The 13179-nt window shown below is 43.9% G+C and overlaps 1 protein-coding gene across 9 annotated transcripts in view; it reads right to left on the bottom strand.

Annotated features, from left to right (window-relative positions):
* The window catches only part of SCML4 (Scm polycomb group protein like 4), a 110241-nt gene that overhangs the window by 40474 nt on the left and 56588 nt on the right, over positions 1 to 13179 (bottom strand). For all 9 annotated transcript variants that reach the window (XM_043542754.1, XM_043542753.1, XM_027819900.3 and 6 more), the window contains 3 exons: positions 9728 to 9857; positions 5975 to 6175; positions 3477 to 3671 (listed from right to left, as the gene is read on the bottom strand). In XM_043542754.1, the coding sequence (XP_043398689.1) occupies positions 3477 to 3671; positions 5975 to 6175; positions 9728 to 9857 (526 nt within the window). The remainder of the gene's footprint in view (positions 1 to 3476; positions 3672 to 5974; positions 6176 to 9727; positions 9858 to 13179) is intronic.

Below are 13179 nucleotides of genomic sequence, written 5' to 3' on the forward strand. Positions count from 1 at the left end.
GCCAAACATCCCAAACTGGATGCCTAACCTTTGGCTCCTGAATCCACATTTAGGCGCATGATTAAAAGTGGCCTCATGTTCAGAGGAGCTGAGCCCTCCAGTTCCCATGATTTCCCACCTACCCGGCTCTCATCATTGTAGCTTACACTTCTCTGTATGTTGCTTTTCCTGCTATGCCCCTTTGGTGTGTAAATGACACTCATTTGACACACCCACTGACTTGATGCATTTACATTCCTTTACTACTTGCACTTGTTTCCTGCACCCACTATGTCTGATGTGTCAGTTATACCACCACTAAATTTGGCTCAGAACCTTCTGTGGGAGTTGCACCTGTTTACAGCTGGTCTGAATTTGGTGCTCATAGCTATGCTCAGATTGGCCACAGGTACTGGTTCACATGGGACATCAGAGGAGACTTTGCAGAGCTGACTTTGGGAAGGATGAGAGGAACTTCGCTAGTGCAGGTAAAGACAAAGGGAAGCAGGCTCTGTAAAGCCACTACGTCCCCGGCCCCATGCAGGTGGGAGGGGGAATGGAATGGGGAGGGCGTAGCTGTGCTGTTGAATGCACGTGGCACGCTGTATAGACCTTGCAGTTTATTCTCTCCCTCCAGAGGGAGTGGATCCAGAGGGAGAGCATAATTCTCTCAGTCACAGGTTTCCTCCCAGGCTGCTCCTGAAGCAATGTAACAGCATGCTGCCCCTTACTCTGGCCTTGTGGCAAAGCTGTGACTGAACCCTGTATCTAATGCAGCCAGTGTATTCCGAAATAGCGGCTACACAATGACATTGTAAAGGAGATGCAGAGAGTACAAAATAGTCCCATCTAACGAACTGTAGCCTTCCATCAGAAACAGACTTTCCACACAAAGTGTCCAGGCGCATGCCCTCAACTACTATACAAATGTCCAGGCTTCACAGATACATTAGGGGTGCTGGAAATGCCTTATTCTGAGCAGGACAATACAACTTTTCAATGTTTGGTTTCCTAATTCTCTTCCCCCATAACATGTGGCTTCAGAGTGAGATGACAGCTGGATCAGTTTTCCAGAAAAGTCTGCTCCTGCATGGATTGTGCACCCCAAACTCCCACTAGCATGGTGTGTAAAGAAGGCAGGGTTAGGGTCTTCCGGATGAATGAGTGATTTGGGGATCATAACTTTGGCCACTATAGCATTCTCCTCACAATTGCAGACAAGTAACTCCCATGAAATGTACACCATCAACAGGAGAATGTGCTCCCAAACCAATAATGTTCTTGTTAATAAAAGGAAAGGAAAATAATCTATGCCATGAAAAAGGATTCAGATGAACTGTAGATTCAAAGCCTGGTCTTTCCATCTTCCTGAAGGCTGCTGCTTACAAATGTAATGCCCTTTCTCTCCTGTGATACCAATCAGCCACTCCTCCTCTTTCAAATCTTTCAAATTTTCAAAATCTGTGATGTATTGAGGACTGTGCTAGAATTCCAAGCTATTGCTTTAAGACAGAGGGGATGGGGTGTTCCTCAGTCATGCTTGCAGCCTAGGGGACTCTGTAGCATAGTGGGTGTGATCAGAGTCAGTTTGAAAAGAGACAGCTTAAAGCAAGTTGTGCCTTTTTGTTTTAGGGAGCAGCAGGTTTTATTTCTCTGTTTTGGGTTTCTTGTCTGTTCTGAATTGTAAGGAATAAAGTAGTGTTAGGTTGCAACCTTCCAGCAGGAGTATCCTATGTTTTTATTTAATTTCTCTCTTTGTAGGCTGTGAAACATAACAGCTCCCTTAAAACACACAGCATCTGCAAGACCTAGCAACATTAAATCATCAAGCATTTTGTGTGTGTGTGTGTGTGTGTGTGTGTGTGTGTGTGTGTGTGTGTGTGTGAAAAGTGCATTGCTTGATGTTTTGGCTTTCAATGCATGGTTTGTTTGGTCTATATCTGCTTTAGATTGTAAGGTGCAGAGACCTTCCTTTTTCTGTTTGTACAGCACTGAGCGCATTGCCTGTGCTCGGCACATAATAAACCAAATCTTTTAAAGAATCACAAATCCAATCTAGATTTATACTCATTGGGTAGATGTAAAAGTGAGAGAAGTTGGAGCCTGATTCTGATCTCAGTTTACCACTATGTAAATCCAGAATAGTTCTGCTAAGGTAATGGCATTACTCTGGAGTTATAGTCGGGTAACTAATAGGAACCTGGCCCAACGTGTTGGATTGCTTACAAACTGCCACAAGCTACATACAGAATAGCTTTCTTTCCTGGTCTGAGTGAGGGGTAACTAACTATTGGAGCAATTTACCAAGGGCTGTGGTGGATTCTCCATCACTGGCAATTTTTAAATCAAGATTGAATGTTTTCATAAAAGATCTGCCGTAGGGATTAGTTTGGGGGAGTTCTACGGCCTGTGTTCTACAGGAGCAGACTAGATTATCACAATGGTCCTTTCTGGGCTTGGAATCTATGCGCGTTATCTTCTGGCTTAGCACTGAAAAGCCCACCTTTCATTCCACAGGAGGTATAAAGTTCCTTATTCTAAAATAAAAACTCTCTCTAAGCACAAGCCTATGGACATACTGGGTGAAATCCTGGTCTTATGTAAATTCATGGAAAAATTCCCATTGATTTCAACAGGGTCAGAATACCACGCATTGGCTGTGAGGACGCTGGGATTTCTGGACCTGTAACTCCCAACAGGTGACACTCTGGAGCAGTTACACTGCATCTAAGCCCTGTCTACACTGCAGCCTTCACCCTTGCTTCCATCTGTGAAGCTGCACTCACTGGGTATTATGGGTTTAAAAAATCGTGGTCTAGACAAGTCTGAAGCACAGATCCTTTGCACGGCCCCACAAAACATATTGCTGCCTTGCATGTAGTGCTGGGTAGGCCACATTCTTTCAAGAATCAATTGCAAAACAAAGTAGTTTTAAGAAGAAACACTCACATAGCTAATTGCTGAAACATGATATTCCAGAGTGTACATTATTAATTATGGTTGTTATTTCTTATTTGCATTGCGGTAACACCTAGGGGCCCAAGTCAGGATCGATAATGCACAAACACATAATAAGAGACCATTAAAGAGTTTAAGCTTTAAATGAAGACAAGAAGCAACAGACAGGTATAACAAACAATCAGAGGGCAGGGAGTCTGAGGTTGAACGGGGATAGCAAGCACATGGTAGCTAGTGTCAGGTCACTGAGGTGAAAAGTGAACACATAAGATAGATTACTGTAGTCCCTACTGCCCATCAACCAAGCCATTATCAGCTGGGAGTTTCCCATAGGTGTCATGAGAGCACTGGCTATACTAGAAATGAGCTAGTGGTCTGACTATCAGAAGCTTTGCTGTATAGCGAGCTGCTTCCTTTGCTGGAGAAATGGCCTCTAGACGAGAATCAGAAGTCCATTAGCAAACCCAGGGCTCCAGGAGGACAGCTTCATTTTCACTGGTCCTCCTCACATCTTTAACAGTAGTTGAATCGAAACCCACCTGACTCCAGTCTTCCATTCTCATACTGCGCTGGGTTTCCAGAGGTGCTGCTATACTGTGGGAAAGGCTGATTACTGAAGAGATTGTCACACAGTAGGCTGCGGCAGAGCTTCTTGAGGAAGCGCAGGACATAGCCAATGCTGTTCACTACTGGCAGGCTCAGGAGGTGCTGCTTCCCATCAAACGAAGCAGAAACTGAAAAGCAAGTGAGGACAATTCAGTACACTCAACGATGCATGGGAGCAAAACAGTTTGAGAGGTCTTTTTAATGGCATATGAAAATGGTTCCAGGCAATGTTTGTTTTGGTTGCATAGAATATTTTCCATAGAGAGGGATCTGAACCACAACCCTAGATCCAGATCCACATTTTGCAGCTGACCCTGACCTCTGTAACGATCTAACCTCAAACACTAGTCCTGCCAGGACTTTGATGAAGATCGGATCTGAAGACAAAACTTTGTGGCTCAAGTAGTGGAAAGTGGGGTGTGTGACTGGGAAGCATTTGAAGAAAATATTTATGTAAAGGAGTTAGGCTGGAAGGAGGTGAAGTCTACAGCCTGAAATTGTGTTGGAAGCCTCACTCAACTTCCTGTCAGAAGGAGGCAAGTGGGTGGTGAGCGAATGAGGAGCTACTTCCTGGATAAGGGCTTCAAGTCTCCTAGATCCAGGAAGTTCATCTGCTGAGATGACTCCAAGCAAAGGGAGAAGGTTCCCACTCTGCTTCCTGCTGGAAGGATTCGTGTTCCTCGATGCTTCTTACTGGGAGTGGGAGATTATGGGCCAGATCCTCTGCTGATGTAAATCAACATAGCTCCATGGACTTCAATGGAGTTGTGTCAATTTATATCAGCTGAACTTCTGAACCAATACCATTTTTTAAGAGTAGAAACAGCTGATGGTCAGTCCTGATGGTCACTCCTGTCCCTTGTCTGTTGCTGCTGGGAGGGAAGGAAGAGAAAAAAAATCGGAATAAGGTTTTCAGCTTTGGTACTTGAGTTTGATTCTAATCAGAAGACCTGAGTCCAACGAATTTTGCAGTCCTGGCCCACGGGGCGATTCCCCTCAGTAATGTTAATGAGAATCGTGCTCACGCAAGGAGAGAAGAATAAATGAACAGTAGAAACCTCACACTACACTGCACGGCTCACTGCTGATTTGCATGTTTTCAGGAAGGAGTTAGAATAATTTTCTGAGTGTATCTGGTGTCTCTCAAGAAAGCTGTAGCTGGAGTTAGAGTGTCCAAGCGGAAACAAAAGGAGTAGAGAGGAATCATTAAGTGCTGCCCATCAGGACAGAGCTCTAGGTCAAAAAGCGGAGGGAGAGTCTCAGTGATAGGGCAAAGCTGGGGTGGTCCTTGCTATGCAGGTTGGACTGGATCCTGAGTGATTTCAACCTTACTGCTTGCTTGCAGCTCTCTATCTTCAGAAGCTCATTTGAAAATTATTATTTTTATTTTATTCCATTGTTCCAAAGCTGCAACCCAAACCTCCTGCTATATAAAAAATATTCATGCTAAGCCTTCAGTTCACAGTGATCTCCACTCTTAGCTGCCCCAGACATGGGCCCAAATTCTATTCTCTATTCTTCATTGGGTGTAGCTGAGAGCAGATCTGGCCCATCGATTGTACACAGAGGGCAATCTTGTACCATTGAAGTCAATGGGTGTTTTACCTAGGAGTAGTATTTGACCCACCCATAACGCATATAGCTTAAGCAAATGGATAATGCTGTGTGTCACTGTACAATTAAATTTTATTACACAGCCCATGTTAGTCCAATCCTTTTGTTTCCCCTGTACTGCTTCTTTTCCCACTGTTTGATTAAAAAAAACCTCTTGAACCAGGAAAAAAGTGAGAAGACAAAAGGAAACTAATTTAAAATGAGATAGGAAATTGAAGTGCTTTTGATATTTGATTTTTACTGGCTGCTTTGTTGGGCCAAACAAGTGACATTTTCAAACACATGATGTGTTCTGTCAATATCAAGAACTAGACTGTGTAATCATAGAATATCAGTGTTGGAAGGGACCTCAGGAGGTCATCTAGTCCAACCCCCTGCTCAAAGCAGGACCAATCCCCAACTAAATCATCCCAGCCAGGGCTTTGTCAAGCCTGACCTTAAAAACCTCAAAGGAAGGAGATGCCACCACCTCCCTAGGTAACCCATTCCAGTGTTTCACCACCCTCCTAGTGAAAAAGTTTTTCCTAATATCCAACGTAAACCTCCCCCACTGCAACTTGAGACCATCACTTCACAGCATTCCAAAAACAGATCCTGTAGTCTCTTGTGCCAATATACTGTATGCCTGGGGCCTAATTCTAATCTCAAGTCTGTACAATTCCATTGACTTCAGTAGAGTTACTCCTAACGTCTATGGATGGAAATGAGGCTGGCCCAATGATCTGAATAACGCTGATATGACCTTGAGATTTAAAAGAAAGGTTATGATTTTATAGCACTTTCAGATTTATTGCAAAGCCTTTTTAAAATGTTTTACCTGACACCATCTCGCCTCCATAGCCCTGCTTGACAAGCGAGAAGACAGTCTTTTGCTGATGTGCGCAGTCAATGCATGCCTGCACTGCTTGCTGGAGGACCATGGAAGGTCTTTCAGGCCCAAAGTGATCTGGAAGCTGTTGCACTTTTTTCCTGTCGAGGTATGGCCCCATGTTTGCCTGTTTGTTGACGTAAATGCACACTGTAGACACAAAATCCCAACACAGTTGTTAAAAGACATTCACATCACAACCAACCCTGTTTTCTGGTTTTGTATATTTCATGATATTTAATTAAGAGCCCTTTCCAGTGTGAAATATCATGATGCGCAGTGACACAAATGACTAAATGCTGCTGGTTTTACTCCCATTGGATGAGTAAAGCAAGCAGAAATTGGCCCTGTATATATTTGGATAAGTGATGACAAGTCACCTGCAATTAAGGAAGTTCCTGAAAAACGGCTGAGTCATGTGCGATACTAAAACCATCATGCTGTGCCAAGTTCTGTCTTTGTGCCAGCTCACAGGGACTGTCACAGACTCCTGAGCTGACTCCTTCTGCTTCTACCTGATTGTGTCATATGACCAACGACACTGTGAAAAGTTTCTCACTTGGAGTGAAATTAAGCCTGGAGTTTAGAAGCCCCACAGGAAGGCCCTCTGCACCATTTTAAGATCTGCAGTGGGGCTGTGTATGGGAAAGAGGGTGAGGGCAAGCTAGAAATGTGATCTGTACACCTCAGGGGTCCTGCATGCAAGCCTCAGAAAGGTGGTTGCTAGGGGCGATTTCTGGGCAGAGTGCGGGGCCAACTAGGCCCCAGGACTGTGCGCACAAATTGCTATCCTGCAACAGGCACTATCTGGGAGATTTACGTGTTGAGCCTTTCCGAAGCAGAAGTGAAGAGACCTGCGGACTGGGCTGCCTCCAAGCTCCTCAGGAGCCATCATACCCTGCAAAGGCAGAATAGTTCACTCCACACACTCAGCTGCCCCCATCCCAAGCCTTCAGAGAAGCGAGGGCGAAAGTTTGCCCCTATATTGTAAACGTTTTGAATAGAGAAGTAGAGAATAAGGATAACAGTAATGGGACGGGTAGCTCCCCAACAGAGGGCGCTGCTGGGACTAAACCTGTGTGTAGGCAGCCACACATTGAAGCGTCCTGCAGCACCGTTTTGTAAAATGGTTTATAATGTAGTTGGGGGCCCCAGCTATACCAAGGTAATCCTTGTTAGCAGCTGGCTAGCAGGAACCTTGTTTAAGCATGTGGGAGGTTATCTCAGTTTCCGGGTGACTATCGATGAGCCCGTGGTGAGTAAGACCAGGCCTGGGTAAGTCTAAAGTAAGATATATTGTAATAGCTGACTGAGTGTGCTGGAGTTCTGATCTTCCAGGCAATATAACATCATCGTCTGACAGAAATCGGGTCTGTGACAACAAATATCAAACATAGCGGAGGACATGGTGACAGCTGTGTAATGTTGGAAGGAATGTACAGTTTGCATCACCCTAATGAAAATCTAGTGCTAATGTCACAGTGCACTCTAACGGTTATGATATAGCCACTCGTACTGAACAACAGGAAGGACTCCAGCAATAAATCCTGGGCAAATATGAATATAATAGCAATAATACTTAACACTACATAGTGCTTTATATCTTCACAGTGCTGTACATAGAAAGATGCAATATAGTTAAAAATATAAGCAGGGTGTATGAGCTATGGAGAGCTCTTAGACTATAGATTTACTAATCAAATACAACATAAGATATAATACAGTGGTCCCCAAACTTTTCAGGGTCGTGCCCCACTTTAACCCTGTGCATGCCCCCTCTGGAGCTGGGGCTGGGCGCAGGGCTGTGGCTCCTGGGAGGAGGGGGGCCCACAGAGAGGGATAAGGGGTCCGTGGCCAGGGCTGAGGCTGGAGGTGGGGCCAGGGTTGGGAACAGAGCCCTGGCCAGGGGTCGAGGCTGGGGGTGGGGCCAGGAGCGGGGCCGTGGCCGTATGTGGAGCTGTGGCTGGGCCATGGTTGAGAGCTGAGGCTGGGGTAGGGCCTGGAGCTGGGGCCGCAGCTGGGGGTGGAGCCAGAGCAGAGCTAGCAGAAGAGCAGGACTGGGTGGCACTCCCTCTCCACCCTCCATGGGGGCTGGCCCAGGCCCCGCCGTACCCCCCACAAAACGTTCATCCACCACTGGGGAACCTCTGATAGAACAGAATATCAAGACTCGATTTCTATCTGTGTTTGTGTTTCTGAATTTGACTCTGGGATCTGTTTCATTTGTCTAAAATTAGATTTGGTCATTTGCAGCACCCAATTCTTGGTCATAAGAATGAATAAGAAGGATCTGGTGGCAGGAGGCGTCTCCTGGATAACATTTAGTCTCCTAACATTCAAGAGACTTAGAGGGAATTTTTCAAAAGGGCCTAAATCATTTAGGAGCTCAAGTTTCATGAACTCTGTTCCCAGCAATGCCACAGACTTGAAGAAATCACTTCACCGTTGGGCCTCACCTTAGCCTCCTGTAAATTAGGAATAGCAATATCTATCTCACCAGGGTATTGTGAAGCTCTGTTATTTAATATATGTAAAGCACTTTGTGATCCAGAATGTAAGGAATTAAATAAGTGCAAAATATTATATTCTTATTAGAATGCTACCAAAGGAGAAGGGAGATTTTTCCTTTGCATGCCTGAGCTAAGGAGGATTTTGGGTTTTGTTTATATCTAGCATTATCAAACCTGTTTCTGTATCGAAGTCTCAGGATAAATCCACCCTCCTCCAAATTATGGGCTGATTCTCCTCTCACTTATATGACTTAAATGGTTACTTCTGGTAACTCGAACGTCAGTGGGAAGAGAATCAGGCCCTTATTTTCCATAGATCATTAAACCTTGTCAGATAGAAAGGGCCAGACCCTCAGCTGGTATAAGTCCGCGTAAGTGACTTTGATGGACCAATGCTGATTTACACCAGCTGAGAATCTCACCCAGAGTCCTTAGATCACATTCCTCCCTCTCCAATAAATGTAAGTTTCTTCTTTTCCCAAAATTAAGTTCACACTACACCATTGATTCCGGTTATTTCTTCATCAATGCCAGTGCAACTTTGATATTAGAAATGCAAGTGCACGGGAGAGGCTGATAAATTTATTCATGGGGAATAGATTTGAGATCTGTTCCAAACCTGGATTAAAAACACAGAAGCAGGACTTCTATACATGGGCCTGAGTCTCTACTTCTCTGTACCTTGTATAAGTATTCACACCTATTCAAAGGGTGTATAAAATGCTACAAAATCAGAATGATATTGTTTTACCTGAACTTTGCACAGATGGAAATGACTATACAAGGTGCAGTGCAAAGGAGAATCAGGCCCACTGACTCTCTTAGCCAACCCTCAAACTACTCAGTCAAAATGTACACGTAGGTGCTGGAACTAAGGGTGCCTCCCCCCCGGCTTGAAGTGGTTTTCATCAAACACAGTGTTTACAGTTTGTTTCAGTGGCTCTCAGCACCCCCACTGCACAAATTGTTCCAGCACTCCTGAATGTACAGTCTTATAAAAAGTTACAGCTCACAAGGCAACGTGCTCCATCTCTGCTCTGTGTGTTTAGCAATCAGTTTAGTTGGCAAATGTACTAAATCCTTCAGTCTGCATTTTTCAGGGATTAAGTTTGTTTTAGAAAGGACAAATATCTGGCTATCAAACTACTATACCTTCCCACTGCTTTGCAATGCGGCATTTGATTCAACATACCAGTGAGAGCTTGTGGGGCAGCTGAATTGGGTATTGTAGCTGCATCCTGAGGGATTGAACTAATATCAGGTTCTGGTGTGCTTCTTGGAGGAGAGATTGCTAAAGGAGTCATCAGAACACGCGACTTCAGCTGCAAGACATAACCAATTTGGGTAATGAAAATATATACAGTGCATTTTATTTTTATCCCTCACATTTCACTTCCACTGAACTCCCACTTATTAGCAATTTGTTCTCGCATCATTTTACTTCCAGCCAAGAGACTCCTTTCACTCTTTGAAAGATAATGGACTAAAAGAAACTGACATTGATTTGCAATGAGCAGTAACACTTTAAGTAGCAGGATACAGTATTATACCCCCACTGTGTACTTATTTACACTTGAGCAAAGTGGGTATAAAATCAAACACATTGCAATGGGGCATTTTACACACACTCTACTCAGGTTTAAATAACTAGCCGAGGCTCAAAGCAGCAGAGAATCGGGCTCTTTTTCTACATAGTAAATTAGGGTCAAGTTTTGCTCTCAGTTACACAAGTGTAAATCTGGTGCAAAACTCAAGACTCAAGTGGGGCTAATGAAAATGGGATTTGACTCTTAACATGGTTTACGGGTTAGTATCATGTTTTTACTATCTAGTAAATGTCAGTTGCTATGTAGTTACACTTAGTAATCCTGCTAACTTGTGGTATGATTTTGAGACAAAGAGTTCATCTACACAGCAAAACAAGAACTGCCGCAGTGAGTCTCAGAGCCCAGATCAACTGACTCTGGCTCACAGGTCTCACACTACAGGGCTAAATGTAGCAGTGTAGATGGTCAGGCTTGGACTGGAGCCTGGGCTCTGAAGACTGGCAAGGGGAGAGGGGGTTTTTGCTGTGTAGACATACCCATAAGCTCTGTGAGTATTTACCGTGTAATAATATGGTGCGATTACCCTGCCAATGACGATCCAATCAAATGATGGCTGGTTACCTTGTAATTAAAGAGTACTGGCATGATGATATATGGGCCCTGAAACCATCACCCTCATTTTTTCTTTTGGTATAGTGATAAGCTTCAAGAGCACATGACTGAATATTGGCTATTCTCCAGCACACGAAACGGTGAATTCCACATTCTACATCTGCCAGTTCAAGATCTTCTTCTTACAACTGATTTTTCTTTGTTTTTAATGGACAAACTGCAGAATGCTAGAGAACAATGGTTTGGGGAAAATTAAACAGCTTTAACGTCCATACTCATTATAAGGGATGTCGCTGCCTATGAACCTTCACCCAAACCAGCGAAGGTGTGCAAAGCGTCCTTTAGGCTCTACGGAAGTCGGTACCATTAGCTGCAACCCCAAACCATGACCAAGATCTTGTGGAGAGACAGACAGACACTCTTTGATAAAAACTTGTTTTGTCCAACAATTTATTGGTAAGACAGGTATCTCCCAATGGTTACAAATGCTTAAAACAGCCACCACTTTGTTTCATCACGGTGGTAAAAACAGCTGGATCAGAAGTCTGATCCGAAATCCACGGAATTCGATAAGAGTCTTTCCATTGTATTTCATGGACTTTGGATCATGCCCCAAATACAGACTCATTCCAATTATTGCTTCAGCATCTCTTGAGCTCAGTTGTGTAATAATACCATCATCTAGCTCTTCTAGTGCGCTTTTCGTCAGTAGGTCTCAAAGCACTTTACAGAAGAGATCTGTATTATTCTCATTACTTCCTCACACAGCATACAACCATCCTGTGGAACTCGTTGCCAGGGATGTTGTGAAAGCCAAAAGTATAGCTGGGTTCAAAAAAGAATTAGATCACTTCATGGAGGATAGTTGCATCAATGGCTATTAGCCAAGATGGCTAGGGATGCAACCCCATGCTCTGGGTGTCCCTCTGACTGCTAGCAGCTGGGACTGGATTACAAGGAGTGGATCACTTGATAATTGCCCTGTTCTGTGCATTCCCTCTGAAGCACCTGGCATTGGCCACTGCAGACGACAATTTACTGGGCTAGATGGACCAGCAGTCAGCCCTAGGATGGCTGTTGTTACAGCTGAGAAAACCGAGGCACAGAAAAGGGAAGCAACTGGCCCACAGTCACCCAGCAGCAGAGCTACGTTGAACCCATGTCTCCTGAATCCCAGGCCAGGGATTTATCCACTAGGCCACACCACCTCCCCTAGAAGCAAATACTTTTGTTCTCAATAAAAAAAAACAACTTCCTGTTGCAGTTGGAGCAATTTCTGTTGGAACTATCTACCTGACCCAGCCTGCCATACAGCCAATCACCCCTCCTTAAAACACACTTCTTCATGAGGTTTCTAAAACCTAGTCTTGCTCCAGAATGCTTGATACGATATATACCTAATAAAATCAAATCTAAACTTCATCACTGTGCTCTTTCTGGTACCCCAGCCCCCTCCGTTGTCTGATTAGATTGTGAGCTCTTTAAGGCAGGGACTTCATCTCCTTGCTAGCTGGAAAGAGACAAGCTCATTTGTGGTACTAGAGAACAATAATACTACTGCGATTACTTTTCATTCAGCCTTACTGTGAAGACACAAAGCAAAAGCCCCTGCGTTTGGTATACTTAGTAGCCCTTGGTGCAAAATCAAAACCATGGGACTGACTAGCACATTCAAAGGAGCTGAAATATTTATGAGATGATTGCAGAGTTACTATTGCCTACTTTTTTTTGGCCAGGTTCCTGGGGCAGCAGGATGCACACGTGTGGGCATGAAATATTGTATATTAGCATTTTATACAGTGGCTCACGTAGCTCGTTGATTAAATGGGCTACTGTGATGTTAGTTGTGTCATTATTCATTACGATAAATAATGATCCATATATAGGACTAGAGGGGTGCCTGGTGTTTTATAAACAAGTAAGATGATCAATGCCACTTAAGTCGATGGAGGAAGAGGGGGTTTAAACATGTGCTAAAAGTTAAGAATTGGTTAAGTGCTTTGCTGAATCAGGGCCTAATTGTTCAATCCTTTTCTGAAGCATGCTAAGCTCTTGGTCCTGATAAGATCTTGTGGCAATGAGCTCCACAGGCTAATTGTTCATTGCTTTAAAAAGCATTTACTTCACCAGTTTTAAATTTGCTGTGATATCAGGTTATAAAACATGGCTGCTCCTGATTTAAGTCAATGCACAGGTCAGGCCTGCAGGGAGCTAGGCAGGTCAGGTGATTCATTCTGGTCCATTCTCTAGCAGCATTATGCTTAGTTCAACACTTAGAAAACCTTTGGATGTTAAAATTAGAATTGAGAAAGTTTGCTCAGAGCCACTGGTGATTTTTAAACCATTAAAATCAATGGTGGTGGGGAGGAGGAGGATAAGCATTGGAAAGTCTTAAACTGGAGCTGGTTTGGGATTTTCAGAATGTGGTAAGGCAGAAAGTGAAATTGTTACTTTATCCATGGTAGTGTGGGTTGATGCTACAAAA

This window comes from Chelonia mydas, chromosome 3 (genome assembly GCF_015237465.2).
Source record: "Chelonia mydas isolate rCheMyd1 chromosome 3, rCheMyd1.pri.v2, whole genome shotgun sequence".
Taxonomy (NCBI): Eukaryota; Metazoa; Chordata; order Testudines; family Cheloniidae; genus Chelonia; species Chelonia mydas.